At 46.1% G+C, this 25,993-nt stretch overlaps 1 protein-coding gene across 2 annotated transcripts in view; it reads left to right on the top strand.

Moving 5' to 3' along the window:
* Positions 1-2,706: 2,706 nt before the first annotated feature.
* The window catches only part of SLC35F4 (solute carrier family 35 member F4), a 118,585-nt gene continuing 95,298 nt past the window's right edge, over positions 2,707-25,993 (top strand). Inside the window, exon 1 of one of the 2 annotated variants that reach the window (XM_071426174.1) lies at positions 2,707-2,998. In XM_071426174.1, coding sequence (XP_071282275.1) covers positions 2,896-2,998 — 103 coding nt within the window. In that variant the 5' untranslated portion in view covers positions 2,707-2,895. The remainder of the gene's footprint in view (positions 2,999-25,993) is intronic. The other variant, XM_071426176.1, reaches the window with a different exon arrangement.

Raw genomic sequence — 25,993 nt, 5'->3', positions numbered from 1 at the left:
TCACCATGTGTCTTTTTCTTGGTAATAAATGTAGTTAATACATCTTGCTCAGCAAGGTTTCCTCTGCACACCTTTAACTGTAACTTGCAGAAAGCCCAATTGCAGAGAAAGTAATTTGCTTGATCTTTCTGAAAAGAAAAATAGTCAGCATAGTATGAATTCAGAAACAATACAGAGCTGCAATTCATTCTAATCTTTCAACCAGACAGAAGGTATCACTGTGCATCCATTGCACTGAGTGATGTTGGAAGGGAACCACAGGCAGGAGCAATTTCAAGAATGGCTTTGCTTGTATTATCATCTGGTGATGTTTAAACATGCACAGCATGTCCTTGAAAGCCTAGGGATAAGAGGAGGAGAGGAGATGAAAAATTAAGCCTGAACTAAGGTGTTTGAAAAGCTTGAAGCTTAGAGTTGTTTCTGGGTGCATCAGTTTAACCTTCAAATGAACCAGCCATCTCTTTCCTTCTCTTCAAAGTAACACTTTTAAGTCCCAAAATTTGACTTTGAAGCTGAGATCAATGCTGGTAATGTTCTCATAACACCAACTCCCACTGGAGGTGAAATTGGGAAGGGGGGGACTTGTGGTTGGTTCAGAGATTCCACACAACACACCAGGCAAGTGATTTTTGCATCAACTGTGCTTCCCTAAGTAGGACAGGGAATTTTAATCCTGCAGAAGAGCTTAGAGCCTCACCAGCTCCAACTGACCCAGCACCTCTCAAAGCCGACTAATATCTGGTCTGGGTCTCAGTTGCTCTGTCCCATGGTCTGGGAAATCCTGGAGGGGTGAGGGCTGCTTATGGCACTCCACAGATTAGAAGTAAAAGCAAATATCAGTTGGTGTAAATTTGCCATGCAGGGGTCTGTGCTTCTGTTGGACAAATACAAAAAAAAATCTGTACATTGAAAAGCATGAAAAGTCGCTGATCTTGTTTCATAGCTAGCTTAAAAGGGGAAGGGGAAACTGTGAAATGAGCTGTGCCTTGAATTCCTGAGTTATTTTGGTGGTTTGATTTATGGCTGATTTGTAACTGCCCTTAGTATTAGCCAGCACCAGGGCAAGAGACAAGAAATCAAGATCAAAAGGGTATTTAATATTGCAAGTGCATTTTCATATCTGCATCCACACACCAGAAAACCTTGATCTTCAAAGCACTGTACAAACACTAACCAGCTAATGACTCCCTGAGCAAAGCCACAGCAAGGGCTATTTTTAATACATCTATTATTTGTTTATGCTCATAAAAGGCAGTTTTGTGCCATCAGCTTATTTAGCCAAGCACAGAACAGTGAAAAACGAATGTGAGCAGAGGAAGAAGCAGAGGATATGGAATGTCTTCACTGGGTTGCTCATGTACCAGTTAATGAAAATGACTGGATGGAAAAGGAGTAAGTGAAGGTAAGTATGACACAGCCACTAAAAAAAAAAAAAAAAAAAAAGAAGAAAAAGTGAGGTGATTTTTGGATAGAAATACATTTTAAAGGAAGAAAGGCTGGTTGCTAATGGTCCTTTCAGTCTAGCAGAGAGAAATGTGGCAAGGACCAGTGGCATGAAAAGTCAAGTAATTCAAAGCCTAATTGTTGCCAGAGACAGAATTAGCTTCTGGAATGAGTACCAAACCCAAATGGTGAATTTGTCACCTCTTTTTTTTTCCAAATGCAGGCAAGGATTTTGTGGACATTGCATGGAGAGATGTTAAAGCAGGCGTACAGCCTGTCTGGGTAGCTGAGGGCAGATATCCTTTTTCTTCTTGAGCTCTCCCGGTGTGGGATAGCAGAGCTGCCACCACTGAGGCAGCGTTTCCAAGTGACACAGAGAGAGATGGCCTCCTCTGGAGGGATGTGATAAAGGTGTCAGACCAGAGGGCTGGAGCTCCTCTGACATGGGGACAGGCTGGGAGAGCTGGAGCTGTCCAGCTTGGAGAAAAGAAGCCTCTGGAATGACCTCAGAGCCCCTTCCAGGGCTAAAGGGACTCCAAGAGCGCTTGGCAGGGACTTCGGGCAAAGGCATGGAGTGGCAGGACAAGGGGGAATGGCTTCAAACTGCCAGAGGGCTGGGCTGGATGGGATATTGGGAAGGAATTCCTCCATGTGAGGGTGGGGAGGCCCTGGCACAAGGTGCTCACAGAAGCTGTGGCTGCCCCTGGATCCCTGGAAATGTTCCAGGCCAGGTGGGACAGGGCTTGGAGCACCTTGGGATAGTGGAAGGTGTCCCTGCCGTGGCAGGGGGTGGAACTGGATGAACTTTGAGCTCCTTCCCAACCCAAAGCATTCTGTGACACGCACAGCATGGAGTGGTGAAACCTTGTCCCCTCAGAGTCCGAATTAAAGGACTCTCTCCTTCCTCTGACACCTGTGTACAGCCCTTGGGGGTCAGATCTGAGGGTCTGATCCTGCAGGAGCACTTCAGGACACCCTCGTGTCCCTCACAACCCGCAGCTCCCGGGGCAGCGCCGCCCGTGCCGGGGTGAGCCCGCTCAGCCCGCGGGGCTCTGGGGAATGACGGGGTGACAGCGGCGCTCACACAGCCACAGCGACCCAACCGGGGCACCAGAGACCCCTGAGCGTGCCGGGGGCAGGATCCGACCCTCCGGCCCGCATCCCGCCCTGCCTGAGGCCCGGCGGAGCCGCTCGCTGCCTTCCGTGCCCTCAGCGGAGGGCGGGGGCCGCGCTGCGGAGCCCGTCCTGCACCAGGCGGCGGAGGCAGAGCGAGCGCCCCGCCGGCACCGCGAGCTGCGGCGGCCGCGCTCCTCCTCCCCCTCCTCCTCCTCCTCCTCCTCCTGCTGCTCTCCTCCTCTCCTTCCTCCCCCTCCTCCTGCTCCTGCTGCTGCTCCTGCCCTCCCGGCTGCGCTCGCCGTCCCGCCCGGCCGCCCCGCGCGGCTCCTTCCCTCTATGGATGGGAAGGCAGCACCCAACGGCGTGGCCACCATCGAGGACAGGATCCTGCGCATCACCGGCTACTATGGATATTACCCGGGATACTCCAGCCAGAAAAGTAAGGCTCCCTCCAGCCTCTCCCGGCCCTTTGGGGGGGGTGTGTGTGTCGGCAGAGCCCTGAGGGTGCCATGCCCCCCCTAAGTGCCGCCCCATCCCTCGGGGTGTGTGTGGGGCACAGGACGCGGGGTGCCCGCGGTGCCCCGAGGGGACGCGGCGGCTCTGCGGCTGGAGACGGGGGCGGCGGCGCTTGGCCGCGGAACTTCGCGGTTCCCAGCCTCTCAGGGCTGGCGTTTTAGGGTTTATTTTTTATTTCCACCCCTCCCACCCTCATCCCCGCCGGGCTGGGGGGGTTCGCTCTCCGCCTGCTCCGCGCCCGCCGCACCAGGAAAGTTTCGGTCCCGGTGGGTCCCCCCCGGGCGGGCGCTTCGGCTCCTGAATTATTCATCTTCTTCTCGAAACGAGTGAGATTTTTCCAGAAAAGTGGGGAGTTACCGACCATGGGGTGCTCCTTCGTCCTTTAATGCCAGACACTTGTGGTTTAGGGGCTTGGTGTTGGTTCGGGGTCTTTCCTTTCTATGGAGCGCGTTCTATTTATTTATTTCCCTTCAGCGAAGAAGCAGAAAATAAAGCAGGTGGCCCTTGCAGAAATTCCCTAGTTTTTTTTTTTTTTCTTTTGAAGTTTTTAATTAGGATCAGCAGGTTTCTAGCAGCTGGGAGAGCCTGAGAGGGTTTCTCTGGAATTCTGGCAGTCCCAGCACTCTGTTTGATGGGGAAAGTTTGGCTAATGAAAGAAATCATTCATTTTTACCACCAAGGAAATGTGTGCAATCAGGTTTTATTGTATTAGTAGTTGCTTTGCAGTTGGCAAAACTATAACATGCCATAGTTTAATGAACAGAAGAGGAATTAAGGCGAAGTGAGAGGCAAAATAAAGGAAAGGCAAGGAGCCCACTTGGGTGAGGTGAGCACTAAGGAGCAGACTTTGTTCTGCATATTCCCCTTGGAATACTCAGCTTTCCAGAACAGTGCAGTATTCTCCAGCTCCAATGCAATAATAAACCAAAACACTATTAATAAACTGCTAATATCAGAAAAACACATCTGCAGGCTTTTTATGGTGGAGGAAAGCCATGCATTGGAGCCACTTAATAAATAAAAATTTCTCTGTGCAACAATCAGCTGAAAAATCCAAGTCAAGCCCAGTGGTTTCATCCATCTGTTATTTGTGGCATGCTAACAGCTTGACAGGTGTTATGGGCATTTATCTGTTGAGGTCACTTGGTTTCTCTGCAGTCAGAGGAGTGGGGAAGAAGCTCTAAACAATGTGGAGGCATGGCTAAATGTCAGTCCAGGGATTAGTTAAGTCTGAGCCAGGTGGGACCTGTGTCCCAAATTCTGTAGTGGCTCCACAGTATCTCTACAGTGTGATTTACCAGAGAAGGGTGAGGATTCTGCCTTAATAGTTTGCTGCAAGTTTGCTTGGGTGGCAGAATGCAATTTTTCAGTCTGCAGCAACACTCCCAGTCTGCATCAAGTTAGAGATCTGAATCCAGTGTTGTCAATCCAAGTGCTCTGTGTGGTGCAGTGGGAATGGCAGCAGAGTGCTGCCTGGACAGAGAAAAGCTCTCTTAGACCAGGTTCTGCAGATGCTACAAACTGCATCTGCTTAAAAACTAGAAAAAGCATGCCAGGAGAGGCCAAGGCTTTCAGAAGTGCTGAGTCTTGGGATTTTACTGCAGGTCTCTTGGCCTTTTGTGCCTTTCTGGCTGGGTGCTGAGGCAAAATAAAATGATCAGTAGCTCATGTTTTGCTGTTTGAAGAAAATAAGCAACATTTGTGGTTGTCATGTTTAAAGAGGAAATCTGCAAGTGTGTAAATCAGAGGTATTCCAATACTTCAGTGCCTTTGGGTAAATGAAATACATGAACCCCTTCTAAGTTGTGAGTGCTTTTTAAAGCAATCTCCTAAGTTTTGGAACCGTCATCATAATTTTTGGAGTGCTTGCAGTTGGCAGATGACTGCTTTATCCTTGTGGCTGTGTGGTTTGGGTTTATGAATGCCTCTACAAAGATGTTCTGGCCTTACCCAAGGTAGAACCAGGCATCATGAGCATACATCCCCTGGCATTCAAGCAAGAGTCATTCTTGGAGGTCCTGGCTTGGAGTTCTCACTCTGTTCCTGTGTCTTGGCCAACTTACTGCCTTTAAGAGGTGCTCTAAAGCTCTGTTGACTGACAGTTCTTGTGGTGGCTAATTGTTCACATAGATGCAGCACTGGAAACATGCAAGGTGGGCAGTTTGTAGCCCTAATTATGAATGAATTTGATATCTCAGTTTATTTTGGTGAGGGCACGATTTTTGTCACCACTATCCAAACTCAGTTTTAGCTCAGGTGGACAATGTTGGTGGCACTCAGCATGCTCAGAATTCCAGGCAGGTTGTGTCCATACCCTCCCCAGTGCCAGAGGGGCCCTTTTCCTGTCACTGCACGTGCAGTCACCTGCTTGTGCTTTGTCACCTTTGTCCTGGAGCCTGAGGAAGAGCTGCTGTCCCCAGGATGGCTTTGTGCTCTCTGCTTCTGAGCAGGGAGCTGGCCAGGCACCAGATGGCCAGGGGGACATGATTTGGGTGGTGACAGCCTGCTGATGGTCACCACCTTCCCTGAGGCTCCTCCTTGTCCCCAGCAGGGGACAGAAGGATGCACTGAGGGAAGCTGAAGGCAGCAGTGGGTGGCTGCTGTTCTGCTCACTCTTGGGAGGTACCTGGAAGATGACAAGGAAAGCCCAAGGCTCTGTGAAATGTGCTGGTGATTTGCATCCCTCCTTCAGTGCATTCTGTTCCATGGTCTAACAGGAGATCATGCCATGGTTTCTGTGAGGGAGGGCTGAGGGCTGCTCACAAATGGCCATGAAATCTAAAGTTAAAGCACTGTGGTGTTCAAGAGCTGTTATCACAAAGAACTGCAGTATTTTCTAGTGACTTGTGCCTCATGATCCATATTTGAGTGCATTAACCTACTTCAGACTTGGGGTGTGCATGTGATGATTCTTTTATTAATTTTAAGTCAGGCACTTTTATCATTTTATCTATCCTTTAAAAAGTTGCTCGAGAAGGAAAATACCTGTTTTATTTCTCTGTAAATCATCTGAATGAGCAGAAAAATGTATTTTGGTCTGGTATTGACATCTATGCCTATTGCAAAAATCCTATATCCTGCCTAACAAGAAAAAGATAGAATTTTTTCCTCCCCTCCACTTTGTGCTGAGATGGAAAGGGCTCTTCCTGATCCCAGTCATCTTCTGCCTTGGGATTCATGGCTCCCTCACTTCTTGCATTTTAAATGTGCAGACTCTGTGTGAGGTATCTGGCTTTTGTGGGAAGGGAGGGGGCTGTGTCTCTCTTCCAGCCAATTTCTTTGGAATTCATCATTTCCAGGGCATGGTGCTGTTGTAGCCCAGATGCTCCATCCTCTGACCTGGGGCTGCAGGTGGTGCTCCCATGTAAGCTCCCCTTGTCTCCACGTTTCCATGTGTGCAACTTCATTTGGTCTGATGGAACTTTATCATCTACACAAACAGTGGGAGACTCTGTTCCCTCTCCTGACCTTTGCTGTGACTTCTCATTCTTCTCTGACTTTTCTGCTGGCAATAAAGTCATGTTTAGAGTCTCCAGGGTCAAGAGTACATATGGGGTTTGTTTTTTGTGGGTTTTGATTTTTGTTTTTTTGTTCTTCTTTCCTTTTTCCCCCCATTCTTTCCAACTGCCACCCCATCTGCCTTTCATCTCAGTACTGAAACCTTTTTTACTTTCACACTACAAAGTTCCTCTCCTTCAAGTCTGTCCTAAGACCTCTTCTGTGCCTTCCACTGAATTAAAACTGCTCCAGTCAAAGTTTCTCATCTCTGATCTTCATCAGCTTCACCAAATCAAGTTTCTGCCTGTGTTGTCTTTCTGATGGAGCCCTTCCCACAAAGCCTGATGTCTTGCAGGATGCTCTGCATTTCTGTAATGCTGCTTTCTCAGGAGCTGAGCAAGCACAGCACAACTTTACTGAAAATGCAGTGGTTCCTCACATGGGCCATCACCTCCTCCTTTTCATCCTGCTTGGAGAGCTTCTCTTAACTTGTGGCTGGAGGCTTTGATTCCTACCCCTGCAGATTATGAACACCCACCTCCTTCAGGCCCTTGCTGGACTTTTAAACGAGTTCTTTTGGACACTATCCCCTGCTGATTGGATCTCCCCTTCTCCTCTCCTTCAGGCCTGACCTGGAACCATGGAGTTGTGTAAGCTGCTGGGAGCAGAAGGTGCTGTCACGAGGCTGTGCAGCAGCAGGGCTGTGACACTGGGCTCACAGTGGGAGCCTGGGTGACACTGGGCTCACAGTGGGACACTGGGTGACACTGGGCTCATGGTGGGAGCCTGGGTGACACTGGGCTCACAGTGGGACACTGGGTGACACTGGGCTCACGGTGGGACACTGGGTGACACTGGGCTCACGGTGGGACACTGGGTGACACTGGGCTCACGGTGGGACACTGGGTGACACTGGGCTCACGGTGGGAGCCTGGGTGACACTGGGCTCATGGTGGGACACTGGGTGACACTGGGCTCACGGTGTGAGCCTGGGTGACACTGGGCTCACGGTGAGAGCCTGGGTGACACTGGGCTCACAGTGAGAGCCTGGGTGACACTGGGCTCCCAGTGGGAGCCTGGGTGACACTGAGCTCACAGTGGGACACTGGGTGACACTGGGCTCACAGTGGGACACTGGGTGACACTGGGCTCACGGTGGGACACTGGGTGACACTGGGCTCATGGTGGGACACTGGGTGACACTGGGCTCACAGTGGGAGCCTGGGTGACACTGGGCTCACGGTGGGACACTGGGTGACACTGGGCTCACAGTGGGAGTCTGGGTGACACTGAGCTCACGGTGTGAGCCTGGGTGACACTGGGCTCACGGTGGGACACTGGGTGACACTGGGCTCACAGTGGGAGCCTGGGTGACACTGAGCTCACAGTGGGACACTGGGTGACACTGGGATCACAGTGGGACACTGGGTGACCATGCCTCTGCTGGTGTCTGTCAGGGAGCTGGAGAGCCCTTCCAGCAGCGTGTGACCTTAGCAGTGCCTGGGGAGATGCTGGACCTGTCCTTGCCATGAGCACAGTGGCTGTCAGGAGCAAGCTGTGTGTTTTCCTGCTCCCCTGCAGAACAGCTCTAGCAAAGGTCTGTGGTTTAATTTGGCAAGTTCAGCCTCAAGTCAGCAGTCTGAGCTTAAGCACCTACTTAAGTCTGAGCTTGCTCTAAGCCACGGGGCTTTGAGAATGCCTTCAAAGTTAAGTCCCTGCTTAATTGCTTTCCCTTAATAAGGCTGGGATTAAGGCATGCTGAGCCAGCATCGTGGCTTGACAATTCAGCTCTTGCTCCCTGTGTGGAGGAAAAGGCTGTGGAGGGAAAAGCTACCCCTTAAGCATTGGAGAGAATTTTCTCCTGGTTATCACAGCAGCTGTGCCAGCAGCTCTGCTGCAGTACAAATCACATGGCAAACCCAGATCATCTCTGTGCTTACTGAGCACCCTGCCCTCCTGGTGCCTTGTCACTTCCAGCCAGAGGAACAAAGTCTCCCTCTGTTCACTGGAGGCACCCAGCTGCTCCTCCAGCATTCCCAGAGCCCTTGGTCAGGCACAGTGGGAGGCTGGGAAAGGGGAACTCCAGGAAAGGTGCTTGGAAATTTCTGCTGGATGAGGCTGGTTTTGTTGAGCTGAGTTTGAGGGGTCTGGGAGGGAGGAAGCAGTGTCTGAATCTCTGTGTGAGTTGGAGCCTCGGGGCTGTGTTGGCTGGTACCACTTGTGGCAGTGTCCCTGTGCCACCTGGTACCATTTGGGCTGCAGGGGCTCCAGATGCAAAGCTAGCCTGGAACGAGCTTTATTTCAAAGCCTTCCCTTTCCCCACTGGACAGGGGTTTTCCATAGGAGGGCTGTGCCCTGGGGGGTGTGCAGCAGTGAGGGCTGGATTGCAAATTTCCAATTTAACAATTTCCCCTCCCCAGCTCTGGAGCACAAGTGGGTATCATGGCACAGGATGCAGTCCTGTCATAGCTGCTTTTTCTCACAGACTTGTCTCTCTGTTTGGGTGGAAAAAAAAAAAAAGTATGGCTGTGTATCAGCACTGGTAGCAGTAACTTATGAAGTAATTTCTTTCAGCAAAACAGATTTTATAAATACTCCTTTGCCGACTAATATTGGCAAGACCAGGTTTGTTTTCTTCAGTGGAATAGGGCCAGGCTTTGTGTGGGTTTCTGTTTGTGCTGGAAGGGGGTGGCCTGGCAGCCTTGCCCTGGTAGCTGGAATAGGGGACCTTCCCCTCACCTGGGAACATCATTTGTTGTGGAAGCTGAGGGGTCTCATCACCTGGGAGGAGAAGAAACTGCTTCAGCCCTTCCCTCAGGGGCTGATTCATCCCCTTGGGGGCAAATCCCTGAGGAGCTCAGCTGTGAAACTGGGCATGGACACAGTTCTGGACATCTGTGGGCAGAAGGGATGAAGCCAAATTGGGAAGGACACTGTGATGAGCAGGGCAGTGAAGAGCACATCCTTGCAAGGGGAGCTGATAGAGCTGGGCCTTCCCACGCCAGGATGGCAACAAGGCTGCTGCTCCAAACACATCTTGGGAGGATGAACAAGGAAATGTAGGAAAGAAGAGTTATTTAAACTGAAATTGCATGTTGGCACACAGGCAAATGGGTAGGAACAGGCCATGAATAAATTAAGGCTGGAAATTAGCAGAAGGTTGAGAGTAATGGCCAAAAATCTTGCACGGTCTTATGTATTTAAGTAAGAATTATTTCCCAAGCTCTAAAGATGCCTCATAAAGACATCTGCCAAGATTTTGAGAAAAATTACCCCTCTTTGGCAGGGAAAATTGAGACAGTAGGATGGGGGGAGTGATGCTAATTTGCCAGAGGTTGTTCAGAACAAGCCATAAGTTTGATGGAGTGATCTCTGCCTCCACTGGTGACTGCACAGCAAGCCTGGTGCTGTAGCTGGCCTGGTGCTAAAGGTGGAGGATGTGCTCTCTATAACTTGGTAGCTTTCTACATGTGCTCTCTGCCTGCTTTTGAGCTCCCCTGCCCTTCTGTGCTCATTCTGGGTCACCAGTGGTGATCCCAGGGCTCAGTGTTGGGCCCACTCCTGTTTAATGACTTTATCGATGATCTGATTGAGGGGTCCAGTGTCCCTTCAGTTTAATAACTTTATTGATGATCTGGATGAGGAGTCCAGTGTCCCTTCAGTTTAATAACTTTATTGATGATCTGGTTGAGGAGTCCAGTGTCCCTTCAGTGAGTTTGTGGATGACACCAAGCTCTGTGGGAGTGTGGATCTGCTGGAGGGCAGGAGGGCTCTGCAGGGGGATCTGGCCAGGCTGGATCCATGGGCTGAGGACAATTGTGAGAGTTTCAGGAAGAGCAGTTGCCAGGTCATGCACTCTGGCCACATGCACATGGGCCTCTGCAGCCCATGCAGAGCTACAGGCTGGGGCAGAGTGTTTGGAAAGTTGGAAGAGGAGCTGGTGCTGATAACAGAGGCTGGACATGAACCCAGGTGTGCCCAGGTGGACAAGAGGCCAGTGGCACCTGGCCTGGGTCAGCAGTAGTGTCCAGCAGGAGCAGGGCAGTGACCATTCCCTGTGCTGGGCACTGCTGAGGCCACACCTCGAGTGCTGTGTCCAGTTCTGGGACTCTCATGACAAGAAGGACATTGAGGGGCTGGAGCATGTCCAGGGAAGGGAGCAGAACTGGGGAAGGGTATAAAGAATAAGTCATATAAAGAGTGGCTGAGAAACCTTGGGGGACTTGGCCTGGATAAAGAAGGCTCAGGGGAAAACTTCTCATTCTCAGAACTCCCTGACAGGACGATGCAGCTGAGGGGGGTCAGACTCTGACCAAGGATCAAGGGACAGGATGAGAGGAAATGGCCTGAAGCTGCACCAAGGGAGGTTCAGGCTGGACAGCAGGAGGAATTTCTTCATGGGAAGGGTTGTTGAGCAATGGGGTGGGCTGACCGTGGAGGTGGTGAAGTCGTGTGTCCAAGGAACAGCTGGAGGTGGCACTCAGTGCTCTGGTCTGGTTGACAAGATGGTGATTGCTCACAGGTTTGACTTGATCTCAGATGTCTTTTCCAACCTCAGTGATTCTGTGATTGTCACAGAAAGTCTTCCTGGCTGCCTGGCCCTCTGAGTGTTGGCTGGGATGGTGGCACAGCTCCCACCCCCCTCCTGCCTCACCTGGTTCACCTGGGGTGGCTTTAACCTTGCTCAACATCATCATGGCTGCATGGAGCTGCACTTCCTTTTCTTGCTTTGCCTAAAAGTGTGGCTGCAGCTCACAGACCAGGGGGACACGACCTGGAGCTGCCATGAGCTCTTCTGGAGTGCACAGAAGGGATACCCCTCATTTTGATTGTCCTTCCAGCACTGTCTCCTTGACATTGCCTTCCCCATCTACTCAGGCAGGCAGCAGCATGTTTGGTCCTGGTTGAATGTGGTAAAATGATCCTGCCAAGTGGCAGATGGCTCTGGCAGACTTTTATCCCCCCAGTGCTTGCATTCCTGTTTTTTAATAGCAGCTCTAAAGGTTTGCAATTATTTCTTCTGCACATTTGGAAATTGATGGGCTTTTGCTCAACTGCCTGCATGGGAATTCACCCATGAAAGTGAACTTACTGTTTGTGGAAGGATTGGTGGCAGGAATTTTTTCACATAAACCTGCTGCTGAATGATCACAGCAATGAATAATGAAAATACCTGCAAAAAAAAAAAAAGTCAGTGTCTCTTTGTGGCAAATGTGAGAATAGGGTGGGGGGAACAAAAAGCAAAGTGCTTAACTGAGCAGTTAAATTATTTACCAAGTGGACCAGCTCTTACTTAGTGAGACTGAAAATTGTTTTTTCTTGTGGTGAGGTGAAGTGAGACTCCCTGGTGGCCAAAAGTTTGGGCTGGCCCTGTGCAGAGTGGCAGATTTCACTGCAGGGAGGTGAGAGCTGTGAGGTTCTGCTGAGCTAATGCCCAGGGTATGGCTTTCACAGAGCTGTAAGTGAGAGCAGTGAATTTATTCCAAGGCATGCAGGATGTGCTCAAGTGACAGGATTTGGTGTGTCTGCCACACAAAGACATTCCTGTTAGTCCTTTAAAAACATATTGATTCTTCCTAGACCTCCCTTGCAAATACTTTTGGTAAAATGGACTTGCCCTTTCCTGCATTCAGCTGGGCTGGATCAGGGGTAGTGAATGAGACAGTGAAAAAGGAGCCTCTGCTGTGCCTTTTGTGGAGAAAAGGAAGAAGAAGATGATTTGCTCCTGTCCTGGGGCAGAGGAGGAGGTTTTGGCTCCAGGGTGGAATATGATGTTTCCTGCTGTTTCTGGCAATCTGAAATCTGTTCCTTGTCTCAGAGCTGTCCAGTCTCTTTTGTCTGATAACAGAAGAGCTCCCATGCCTGTTTTGATTCTTGTTTAAGTTTCCAACTATGTTTTGGGGGGAGAGGAAGGGAGAGGCAAGCACCAGCATGGCAGCTCATGAGTCAGTAAAACTCCACTAAAACAGGTCTCCCAGATCCACTTTCAGACCAGTTTTAGTCCTGGCAGTGAACTCTCCATCCAGAGTCAGAAAGACATTGTAGCTTGAGGCCAGCTTGGTGACTCTTCCAGTTTTATTCCTTTTTGCTGCTTATGGCACTGAACTGCTTGAGCAATTTCCTGCTGAAGCAATATCCAGTACAGCTCCCCCTTTTCCAGTGGAGGCTGAGCCTTCTGGGGCATTTCTAGGGCTAACATACCTCTATTATTAATGGGGTAGTTGGCAACCTAATGAAAAAATACACTTTCCTCCTGGGGGCTGATTTTCCTATGATTCCTGGGAACACAACTCTGCAGAGTCTTTCCAGGTAATGGGCATCATACCCCTGAAGGACAGCACTGGAATTACCTGTTCCTGTGTAAGATAAGCATGAAACAGGGTTGGAACACACGTTCTCTGTCAGGGGAGAGAAAATTATTCCTCATGGTGTGATTTATATTCTGCATCTTGAAGTGAGATGGCAGAGTTGTTACGAAGCAGTGGACAAGTGCAGTCATTGCAACCCTTTTCTTTTGCATATCTGAATCCTGGAACTTTAAAATCTTTTCTTAGATGAATCTTGGCATGTGGAGTGTGCAGCCCTGGAATTGTGTGGGTGCAGATTGGGGTTTTTCTCTGCAGTGCCAGAAATAACCTGTTGTGTGATACGTTACAGGGGCTAGGATTTGTAGCAGCTTGTGTGCAAGTGGGATGCTCAAAGTGCTTCACCAGAGGAAATTCTTCAGTGCTGACAGCATGGATAGAAGGAAGGTGAACTTTCTGTGGTGTTTCTGTACCATGGTTTGGACTTCTACCTGAGGAGGGTTGGTTCTGTGTGTGAGAAAGCTTTTGCCCAGTGCTCAGTACTCAGAGGGGCTGCTAACACAAAGACCAGGTGGAAAATGATTGAACTTAGCATTTACCAGGGACATATTTGTTGAAGTTTCCCTATTTCCTATCAATTTTTTCTTCTTTCCAGGCTAGGATGGAATGGGGAAAAAAAAAAAAAGTGAGGAATTAGATAAGAACACGAAATATGTCAAGAACATTTCTGCTGAGGAAAAAGAATTGAGGTCTGAAATGTAACTAAAGAAGTGCCACATTTCCCATGCATTGGAAAACAAGCCTTGGAGGAAGGAACAAAAGGCATTTTTCAGCTGAAAGACTGAGCTGAGCTGTTGTTGGTGTGCCAAGCCATATGTGTCCTGTCGAGGTGATTCATCCCTACAAGCCCTGCCTTCTGTCCCTCTTCTTGGGGGGCCCTGTGGCAGCAGGCACGGGCTTGGCTGTGCTTGTGCTCCACAAAGCAGGGAGCACTGGGCTGATCTCAGTGTGCAGGGGAGTGCTCAGCTATCCTCTGACCTCCTCATGGAGCTGTGTGTCCAGGAATACAAATTCCTATGTCCTTCTGCTCTGGGATGCAGCCCTGACTGGTTGTTCAAAGAGTCAGGAGTTGTCCCCCCTGCAGCAGGGGAAAGTGGTGAGGAGGCTGCTGAACTGGGTTTTCCAAGGCATCCTGTTTGTTTCAGTGCTGGAAAGGAGGTTAATTAGATGATATTAGGGCAACTTTATTTCTAGCTGGGGCTTATGTAGTGTTTTTGTTCACTTCTGCTTTGAAGTGAATTCAGAGACTGTTTTGAGCATCCTGGTGGAGACAGGCGACCCCAGCTGTGGGTTCAGAGAAGGCAGCCAGAAGAAAAGGTGTCTGCATTTGTGCAGAATCAAGAGAGCTTCCTTAACCTTAGATATTCACACTGTGCACAGGTACAGCAGTGACTCCTCTGAGAGCCAGAGGCTCTTGGGCAGACCTGGAATTACCACTGGAGTGTGAGTGTGAAGCTGCAGTGCTGTCAGATTTTGGGTGCCTGACTTGTATGCCTTGAAAATGTGCACCTTAATTATTATTGGTATAAAATATTTGTGCAGTTTAGTGAAGTTTTGTAGCACTTTGTGGAGGTAAGAGATTCATTATATTTTATTGCTTTAAGCAGGCAAAGAAAAGTGGGTGGTGCAGCTCCCAGATTTGCCCTTGGGTAGGGGAAGGGAGGGTAGAAGAAACCTGTCACTGTTGTTTTGCACATTAATAACAGATGTTGGCTCTGGTCTCTTATTTTAGCTGGAATCTCAGGTTTTCTGTAGGAACAGGAGCTCAGTTGGCTGGGTTCAGATTTACTTTAGTTCCAAGGCTGCTCCCAGATGTGGGATGTTCACAGCTGAGGGTGGTTTTGGTTTAGTTGCAGACAAAACTTAAGCCCTTTTAAACAAGATTTTCTGACTTTGGAGAACAACATCAAGGTTCTGATAATTTTCAATGTCTTTCTTCTTCCTTTCCATGGTGAAGCAGTGTGACACCTGGAAAATGATCCCCATAGGGCAGGAGAATCCTCTGGTGCTTTAATGACTGTTGCCCTTCACGTCCTCCCTGTGGATGATGGATGGTGTGGGGCTGCCTAAAGCAAGTAATCCCATTCTGTTCATGGTCCCCAAGTTTTTCTGTTTCCCTGCTTGGTACTGTGGACAGAAACTGTAGTTTAGAACAGCCTGAGTTGCCAAATATCCTCCTTGCACACAAAGACAAGATTCATAGGACTTCATTTGAGGGTTACAGCCATCCTCTGTCATGTTCAGGTGTCTCTGAAAGCCAGCTGGAATTGCACAGTGCAGTTTGAACTGGCTGTGTAGACACTGGGTCTCCTGCTGTATTTATGCTTTCTCTGTGTATTTTGGTGACTTAAGCCACTCTCCATGGTCCTGATTTTCCTTTTCCTCTTAGCAGCCTCCCTTCTCTCCCTGTCTGTGGTGTTAGACTGGGCTGGTGGAAGGGATGATCTGAAAGGAAATGTATTTGGTGCCTTTGATGTGCAGAGCCTTTTATTTTTTCTTTATAGGCTATGAACAAAAATTGTGTCTGTGTATTCCCAAACTGAAGAATACATGATTGCTGTTCCAGCCTTCCTCAGAGAACAGGCTTTGACATCATTCATACTCTATAATTCATGGTATTTTTCTAGCAGTCTGTTAAGGTCTGCAGGAGAGTGAAAGGGATGATTTAGAAAGGCAAGAATTGTCCTATGCCTTCTGGTAGGTCTGTGACCGAGCAGGCTCCTGCTCTTTGGAGTTGTCACTGGGTCTCTTTTATCATGGAATAATTTCTCCTTCTCTTTGGAGCTGCTACTGGGTCTCTCTTTTATCACAGAATCATTTTTTTTAAGGATGATGTTGTTTTCCTTAATGTGAGCACTTGCTCCTTGTCAAACACATCCTCGTATGCCCCGTTAGGACTTTGCGCCTCGTTCCGGGGTGTTTTAAAAGCAGATTACAGAACGTCTTGTAACTCCTCAGCTGTTGGTTTTTTTAACCTGGTTTCTTAAGGAAACAAGGCTTATGTGAACACCATCTCTCCTTCCTACCCCTTTTCCATCTAATTTTTGAGTCTGTTGGTCAAATCCAAGTAAAATTACCAGGAACTAGAGAGCACAAAAGGCATGAAGCCCTGATGGACCTTGTAAAAACACAGCTAGAAATAGGGAGCTCTTGGTTCTCAGTTCTAAATCTGTAGGATTACCTCCTTCCTGGAGATGAGATATGCTGCATACAATTTTTGGGGATCTTATCAAAGACACATCTAGTTAACATCCAGCTTCAGGCAGTGATCAACAGGAGAGGTGCAGGGAAGAAAATAATGGAGGTTCTTGGTGTGTTTCCATCCACCATTGATCTGTGCTTTGGGAAGTTCTTGGTGTTTGTCTATTTTAGTAGCTTTTGATTTTTGGCTGTTTCTTCCATGAGTTTGTAGGGATGTGGCTTTGTCCATTTTGCTGTTCTAGGATTTCTTTTCTCTGCTGCTGCTGGCTCTTTGGGTGTGGCCCTTCTGCCACACCCAAAGAGGAATGAGGGTGACTCCCATGAAATCTTGGAGGCAGATCCTTCCCACCCCTGATTTTGTGGAGAGAGGGGAGGGGAAAAAGAACAAAATGTTGGCCTGTTTACTGTGAATAAACATCCTGTGGAGCTAACACATGTTTTATTTCATAATTCCTCCCAGCACTGAGATAAGATACTATCCTGGGAGGAGAGAAATTTGCTTTGGACTCTTTGGCTGCTTCCTCAGGCTGTAGTGGGATGCCAGGAGCTTCACAGGGTACACCTGCCTTTGTTTGGGACTTTCAGGTGATGCAATGATGCCACAGGACAGTTTCAGGTTTTGATCTGAAATTCAGTGAATGAAAGATTATTTTGCAGAACCACAGCTATTGGTAAAGATCTGTAGAGCAACACAGGCAATGGTTGTGAACACTTGGCAGTTTTAAAAAATGGAGAGAATAGAGTTGTTTTATCATGGTTACAGAAAATGTTATCAAATATTCATGATGATCATCTCCTCTTATTTGAAATAATAAATCCAAGGTCAGTTTTGCACTTGTAGAAAACTGGTGGCTGACTATTGGCCCATTGTTTCTTTGCTGGTGTAATGTAATGATAATATTTAATATTTTATCTACTTTGCAAGGATGTTATTAGGCTCACAAGTATGTCATGGTGCCCAGAGAAGGAAAAGCTTCTCCCTCTTTCTCCTGCAGGTTAGGGATGGCTTCTGCAGACATTTCAGAGCCCAGGGAAAGAAAACATTGTTCTCAAGAGGGCTCATATAAGGCATGAAAGTTTGTTGATGAATTTAATGTTCAGTGTAATGATGAGGTTTAAAACAGGCAATAAAGAAATGCCACCAGTTCTGTTTATTTTAAAGGGTAAGCCCTTAAGAATTGTTTTTACCACTCATGCCATCCATCGTGTTGCCAGTTGTGGCATTTGTGACCTGTGTTGCAAATTAGAGTTTGACATTGTGGTGACTGCACTGAACAAGGAAATATGCCCTAGGGGTTTAAAAATAGGATTTAAAGCACCCATCCCATGACAGCATTTTATTATTCTGCTGTATGTGTTGTTGTTATTTATTTGTTTTCCCCAAAATGAATGCAAGTTTCTAATATCACCATGTGGTGACAACGCGAAGCCTTTTTAGTCACTGCTGCTGCACAAAGTATTGTGAAGTCTGACATCCCTTTGAAGAGCTGTTCTTAGCCACAGCTGCTATTTTTATTTTTGAGTTGTTCTCTGTGGAATATTTTTTATTTTATCCTCGTGTGCCCTGAATTTCCGAAACATTTTCAAATCAATCGAGGTCTTTCCCTTTCCTGTGTTTTCCCCACTCTTATTAATTTTACTGGACTGTGCCTTCAAAAATCTAGTTGAAAGTCTTTTTCCCTTGAACTCCAAGGAGTCTTTAGAGAAACATCTGCCAGAAGCACTGACCTACAAAATCTATTAGGCTCTTCCCACTGGTGTGAATCTCATTTATGTAATGCTGCTGGATGGGACAGCTCTGCTCTGGAGCTCAAATCCAAAATTCAGTTTGGCTTTCAGGTGGCTGATACCGAGATGATGTTAAAGTGCTAAAGGTTGGATGTTAATTGGGATCATATGTGACTTATCATTTGTAATGTGGCAGAGAAGGATGTCAAAACCAGGGGAATTAATTATCCAAGAGAGAAATCTTTTGTGCCTCCATTTCTGAGCAAAGCAATAATTAAATGTAAAATTAGTCTGGTTGATTAATCTTATTATAAACACAGAAATATAAACAGGTGATGGAGAGCATATCACTAGATGACTTGAAATTTTTCATAAATTATTTGATGATCTTTTGAGTTTGATGGTTGCAGGTATAACTGGCAACTTATTCACACTCTGTATATTCTTTATAAATGTGCTGATAATGGGAAGTTTCAGATAAAGTACCAGAAGTTTATCCCTTTGCCCTCTGAAAGATCTTCAGGGGGTGGAGATGTGAAGGCATCTGCTCCATCAGAACATCAAAGTGGAAACAACAGAGGAAGTAAAATATCATGTGCCTGGAGTGGATCCGAGGAAAAGGGCAACCAGCCCATGAATTTGAGTTTGCACTTGCCTGGCATGGACTTGTGAGATGAGCAGAGAAAGTTCTGAAACTTTCCTCTTCAATTTTGAGGATTTTGGGCATGGGGACATTTCACTCAAACTTTATCCCCACGGGATGAGTGAAGTTAAAGCAGAGCAGAGCCCATAATCTTCACTACATCAGGAGCAGTATATGGAGCTAATATCCAGCAGCTTGGAGCTGTGTGAGCAAGGAGCTGCTCAGAGCTGGAATAATTTGGGATGCAGCCTTTGGTCCGAATCCAGACCGAGTTTAACCTTTGCCTCAAGGCTGGTGAAAGGATGCCTTAATCCTACTGCCTCAGCACCTATTTTTAATGCTATGTGTGCTCCCATTTGATTTTGGAGGAAAGTTTTCCAATTCTCTCTGACTTCTTGGACAATCATCATCTTTATCTTTTTGAAGAGACTTTGGAAAGCTGTGAATCCCTTCAGTGCCATCCTCCAGGGAGCCTTGGCATTTCTGGAGTGGGCTGGGGGATGTGTCCCAGACACATTAATAAAGCTTCCCATCATGAAGTATCAGGAGGAGCTAACAGAATATTTATGCCTGCTTGTTCCCTGACCTTCCATAATTATTATGGATTATTCTATTACAGCAGAACATTTTAAAGTAATTGGGGAGATCAGATGCAAGTGTGAAGCCACAAAGGCTGCCCTGAATCTTGGCAAAATCATGGACAGGCATCCAAATTGTGAGTCAGTCTGCCCTGATCTTCCTTCTCAAGTGGGATGTTACCCAGGCTGAATAATGATTTGTCCCTCCAATGAAGTTACTTGGTGAAAAGTGGCAGAACCTGACTTGGTTCTTTGATATTTTTGCCATCAATGCAGGTTCCAGAGTCAGGAGTTTTGACTGTCTACAGTGTTTGGGATTTGGCCACTTTTACAAAAATTGGTGCTCATTGGTGAGCTCTGTGGTGTGAGCAGTGATGATCTGGTAAGCAGATTGCAGAGCTGGCAGAGGTGTGGAGGAATAACTTGTGTCTTAGTGGGCAGGGTACCTGGATCATTCTCAGTGGATACATGTCTAATGCATCCTGAAGACATCTGTGGTGGGGATTGCCCACCTTCCAGGCTCTCTGTTCCACTGCTTCATTCATTGTGGTTTTCTCATGACTAAATCTTGCTCTAGTTCAGACCCAGTTCCTGTCCCAGTACCTTGTGACCGGTCTGCTCCTCTGCAGCAATATCTTACAGATCTCAGAAACTTTTTTTCTTGTTTTCCTTCATCTTTACTAAAAAAACCAAATTCCTCCACTCATTCTGTGTAGTCATTCTTTCTGGAAACGTGCTTCTTGTCTTTATCTTCTCAAGTCTCTGCAGTAGCCATCACCTTACTTAAAATTTCATTCCTCAAATTGGACCCAGGTCTTCCTTCAGTTGAGATCTCACCTGTGTAGCCTTGCAGAGAAGAATTACTTCATATCCTTGACGTACAATGGATTGTAAACCTCATTTCTGTGTCTGAATTTTTGGCATCTGTGTAAAAGGTGACGCAGCTTCAGCTTGGGATTTCCTCTAAACTCCCAGTCCTCTTCTAGAAAACTGCAATTGTTCTCTGAACAACTGTGTCTGTACAGCTGACACTCCACTTAGGTGGGAATAACCTTTCACTTTTGCAAATAATTCTTTATCCAGGTGATTTCTCCATGTTGTTAAAAGAAATCCAGTTCTTTCTTTAATGTACTTGGAGCCTTCTTTAATATAACTTTAGGCATAATAATTAAGTTCCCTATTATGGAAATAAGAAATCTAAAAGTACCCTCAGTTAAAATCCTTTTGCCTGACAGGGACCCACTGATGGCAAGCCCAGGGCTGGCTCTTGAGTACTTATTTTCCTCCTGGTTAAATTGTTTCCCTGTCCTGTCATGCTGGGCAGTGTCAGGAGCTGTCCTGGCATCAAGATCTGTAATGTCTCCTGTCCTTCACTATTCACCAACCTGTAATTCTGTCATGGAAAGAAATGACATTACTCTGATGGGATTTAGTCTCAAGGAAGCTCTGACTGGCATTTTCCTGGTTTCCTTTTCATGTATCCCGCTTGATTATTTGGTCTGGTATTTTGATGGGAACAGAGGACATGGGCTGCTGGTTACATCTGACTGCTCCTGTTTATTTTCTATTCAAGTTTGTATTTTTCCACTCCTTTCCAATTTCTTTCTCCAACCTAGCATTGTCAAAGATATTTTGGCAACCTGCTCTAGTGGAAGGTGTCCCTGCCCATGGTGGGAGGCTGGAACAACAGGGTCTTTCAGGTCCCTTCCAAACCACTTCTTTGTTTCTGTGAAGCTCCCTGTAACATTTTTAAGCTAAGTTTAAAAGTTCCATTGATTTCCCAAAACTGAGATGGGTGCTTTTGTACCAGACCAAATTGTTGATGTGAAATTCATCCCGGAGCTCCAGACAGGCCTTGGTTTGGTGCCACCTCATTACTTTTCAGGATTTACTGCTCCACAGAACAGTGGCTGCAGAGGCACATTAAAGATCCAATATTTCATTGCTCCATTAAGAATTAAAAACATATATGTTAAGGTAAAGTTATGCTTTTCCCTTGCATTTATGAGGAGATCAAGGCAAGAGCTGGGCAGATAATGAGACAAGATTCTTGGCCAAGTTATAATCAGTGACTTTGAAATGATCTTTGCAAGTTTGTTATCTTTCTTCCCAGCATTTTGCCAGTGCTTGGGAAGTGAAGTCATGTCAGCATATTGCTCACAGATGGTGACATTGTTAGATGTGGTGTATGGCAAGCAAAGGCTCAGGTACTTTTGGAGTTAGATTTAAATGCGTTGTAAACACTACCCCGACCTTGGCACAGGTTGAGAAATTCACCTACACAACAAATTACAGGAGACAAAAGGAATCAGGAAGGAGATATTATTTAAATTTAAATACCAGAAGAAATTTATTTAATGGTCCTGATAAAGAAGCACTGTGTAGTGTTGTGAGTGTTCAGGAGATTGTTTGAGATTGTCTAATCCAGGCCATCTTGCCTACTCCCTTTTGGCCTGTAGCCTTGGGAATTCAAGAATATCCATTCAACAGAAGATTGGCCCAGCAGCCAAACATCTCCCACTTCACCACTGCATGAAAATGCTGAGTTGGACCAAGAGCTGCAGCTGTGTCCATGGGAGGGCTGAACAGTGAAGGGGCTGGAATTCAAAACTAGTCCATGGCTGAAAATTCGGAATGATCTGTGATTAGGCTGTAAAGGACAAGAAGAGGGAGCAGTGACTCCTGGGGTTAGGTTAGAGCAGGCTGATGGCAGACCTACCTAGAAATGGTATCTAGGAGGAAGTGTCTCCCTGTGGCCACCCAGGGGAAGGACCCCTGAACAACTGAACTCTTCATTCTTGGCCACATTCCAAGGCCCAGCTGGATAGGCCATCATCACATTCCTTTCTGAAATTCATGAGGATTATTTCTTAAGCTCATAATCATCAATATGTCTCTTGTTAGTGTGACTCATTAATATTTTAAGTATTTTCCCCCCCTCTAGTTCTTTGTAACTGAAGTGCTGCATTCTTGATGGCCTAACTTTGGCTTAAGCTTCCAAATCCTTGCACAACTCAAAGGGAGATCAGGACTCCTCTGTGCTCCAGGCTCATTTTGCATGGTGTGGAGATGCTGCCTCAAATAAGCTGCCTGCTGACTTCTGTCTTCCCTAGAACCATGTATTTTTTTTTCATTGAGTCCCAAAGCTTGAGTTTTGCACGTTGGTGACAAACCCTTTGTGACTTTGGTGTCTTGGGAGATGGAGAAGAAGCTGATGAAAAGCAGAGTCCTGCTGTGGTTTAGAGAGAGGCTCTGATTCTGGCAGAGTTGTCTGTGGGTTGGCCTTTCAGCTGTTAGTCTGGTTCTAGAGCTGGATTTCTGACTCGGGCAAAACCACTGACAGGAATGGCAATGTTGCCTGGTGTCAGGGCTGCAGAAGTAGCCCTTGGTCTATTTTTCCCCTCTGCTGCATTTTGTCTTGTTTGAATCTGCTTGCAAATTCCTTGCACTTGCTGGTGCAGAAAGTGAGTTGATTTTGATCTTGGCCTGGACTTATTTTCTCACCTATCATCCTGTGTTGGTTTCATTTGCCCTGTTCAATGGCCATTTCTGCAGATCTCACTTGCAGACTAGAAAGACTCAAGCTGGGAGAGCAGATCACTTGGGTGTGCTCAGGTTTTGTCTGCTGCTTTGTGGAGTGTGTTGAGTTCTTTGTAGAAAAGCAAACAGCTGACTAATAACTTTAAATGTTATATATTATTTCAAAGTGATTGCAGCACTGTTAATTTAGTGATCACAGGAAGACAGGATTGTTGTGTGAAATTAGAGAGGATTGTATCTTTGTTATTTTCTTTTATCTGAGAAAGCAGGAAAGCCTATTCTATTAGTTTTTTTCTAGAGCAGCAAATATGTTCTTATCTTAAACATGCCATGTAACATAAATAATTAACCACAAGGATTAAAAATAGAAATAAATATAGGTTAGTAATCTTGTGTCTAGATGAATCCTCTCTCCATTTAAAAAAAATACAGTGTTACACCAGTGTATGCCTTCTGTGAGATCAAAATTAGATCACTGAATATTTAGGTGCTCTGTCTGTGTTTGACAATTCTCATGTCTCGGTGCTTTTCAGAAGACTGCTGGAGTCTATTTATAGCACAGATTTTGAGCATCTGACACATAAGCTCCTGTGGACAGTCAGGTTGGTTTTTAGATGCAGGATACAGAGTTTGCCCAAGTTGAAAATGCTTTTTTTTAATATTGCCTTGTTAAGCTGTCACCTTCTCCTCCAGGCTGGGAAATGTGGCCATTTGTGAGCTTGGGATCAGTCTGAAGTAGCTGCTTATGAATAACTCCTTTACAGCATGGGAATTTATTTCAGGTTCACACTGATGTAATGGGATCAGAGCCTTGGGATACACAAACACTACAGAAACAGAGATCACTTTTAGAGTGCTTTGTGGTAACTTGGAGTTCAAATTGGCTTTGAACAAAAATATCGTTTGCTATCTGTGCAAGACAAGGGGAATGGTTTTAAACTAAGACAGGAAAGATTTGGATTAGATTTTAGGAAGAAGTTCTTTACTCAGAGATTGCTGAGGCACAGGTTGCCCAGAGAAGCTGTGGCTGCCCCATCCCTGGCAGTGTTCCAGGCCAGCTTGGATGGGCCTTGGACCAGCCTGGGACAGTGGAAGGTGTCCCTGCCCATGGCAGGGGGACTGGAGCAAGATCATTAAAGTCCCTTCCAACCCAAACCATTCTGTGAATTCCTGAATTCTTGAGAACTTGCAGATGAATCTCCTGGGGTGGCTAGTAGGGGAAATGAAATGTATTCTGCATTCCTCTGCATTCTTCTCCAGCTCTGTGGAATCTTCTGTTAATGATTTTACTCCTCATTAATCTGACACACATTAAAGAAAACATGATAAATATCTAAATAAAAACAAGCTCTACATTTTCTCCTCTATGAGATTTCCCTGCTTGTCTGTCTGATCTAATTCATGCAGGTCTAATGCATCCAGATTTCCAAGCGTGTCTGCTTGGAAAGCATGTGGGAAAAGAAGTTTTGATAACTCTTGAAATGAGCCTTGTAGCTATCACTGAGGTCTTTCTGAATTTTCATGAGGACAGCTGTACCTTGGAACCACCTCTCAAGTAATTATCTTCTCTGGTAGTTTGGCTCCAGATGTCTCCTTCACATCTGAGCTTTGTGATGTGCCAAGGTGAGGAAAGTAAAAATTAAAAATGCCTTTGGTGTAAGCTCTGTTCAGCCTTTACCACTTTTGGTGCTCACCTGCACCAGTGAAAAAGAATCCTGCCTGGACTGGAATTTTCCTAGCAAGCTGTGAAGAACCTCCAGAGCTGCTGGGTTCTGCTGCCACCAGTGCCATGCTTAGATTCCAGTGGATTCCAGTGATGTTTGATCCAGGGAGCTCTTACCTGGTCAGGATTCTTGTCTGGGTTTGTGTGGCAGCTGGATCAGCTGGGTCTGTGTAAGTATTCCTAAAGTGTTCCACATCATCCTTGTGACTGACAGATGTTTTTAAGGCCAGAAGGGACAATTAAGGTTAATCTGATCTCCTTTTATTTTTGTATCACCTTACATACAAATATCTATTATTATAAAGTCTAGCATTTGTTAGATAAACCAAGACACACATTGTAATATAATTTTAATGCAAATGTATTAAAACCATGGTGCAGCAGCCAATTTTTCTTGAAGCTATGAGAAATCCCTGGAGAATCTCTGGGTGTGGTTGGACTTAGTCTCTGGATCTTAGTGAGGGAATATGAAATTTTCTGCCTGAAGCTTGCTGTGAACTTGGACACCATGCTTAGCTCCCAGCCTCCCATGCTTGGACAGAAATTGGTCAGTTCCTGCTTTGGGGAAAGTCATTGCAAGCTCAAAGTGAATATTTACAGATAGTAATCAATGGGAAAGGGAGGACAATTATTTTTAGTCGTGTAATTAAATGCAGTGTTTCCTAGTGTCCAGGCTTGTTCTAGCAACTCCTCCTTGGTGTGTTCCTGCAGTCAAGCAGAGCTTGCCCATAACTCACCCTCTTTTATCACTTACTTTTGACCATAGTTATGTGATTTAGTTAGGACTCTTATTTCTGAATGAAGTTTTGATTTCATATTCTAAATATAAAAAGGTACCAGCCTTCATGAGAAATTCTGGTTATCTTTGCACTGTAATTCATGAATAACAGTGGCAATTATCGGAGATCTTTCCCTTGGTTTTACCCAGTGAAAACCCACAGAATTTAATGGAATTGTTGGGGATTTGTCCTGATGCAATTGAGAGAACTTGGCCCATGTGTTGCTTGTTTCTTCCTAAACACATCTTGTGTTTCAGTCAATGCATCTCATCCCAGAGCACAAAATCATTAAACCAGAAACTTAAAATCCTGCAAGACAATGCAAGTTGGCTAATTTTCATTTTTAACTTCATTGACCTTGACCAATATAAGTTTTCCCGTTATCCTTGTTTACTTCAACTTTTCTTGACCTTAATCCTCTCCACTGTTTGTAGGAGGGATGGATGCTCATGAGGTCTGGGCCTTCAGCTAACGTTGGAATGGTGATGGATGTCTGGCCATGGGAATGCAAAATCTCTGTCCATTGGGGTTTACACTAAAGTCTGATCACAGTGAATAAAAAAAACCCCAAAACAATAAAACCACACCAAAGATGAGAAGTTTTGAAGTTTTTCTTTGGCTGTTCTGCCTTTGATCAGTCTAAATCCAACCTTATAAGAGGATTTCATCATATATTTTTGTCTGTTTTGCATACTGCATTGCACATCCATCCAGGATAAGAATAATGCAAGGATAACTGCAAGGATCCAGCTGTTTGTTTGTTGAAGAAATTATTCTTTGATATTGAATTAATTAATTCTTAATGCGGATCAGACTCATTTATATAAACACTTGGAAAGAAAGGACAGAGTGATGACAAAAAA

Source organism: Agelaius tricolor, unplaced genomic scaffold (assembly GCF_023055355.1).
Source record: "Agelaius tricolor isolate 1412-34295 unplaced genomic scaffold, bAgeTri1.0.p SCAF_5, whole genome shotgun sequence".
Taxonomy (NCBI): Eukaryota; Metazoa; Chordata; class Aves; order Passeriformes; family Icteridae; genus Agelaius; species Agelaius tricolor.
The sequence above is the reverse complement of the archived record's forward strand: the minus strand, read 5'-3'. Positions and strand labels throughout refer to the sequence as shown.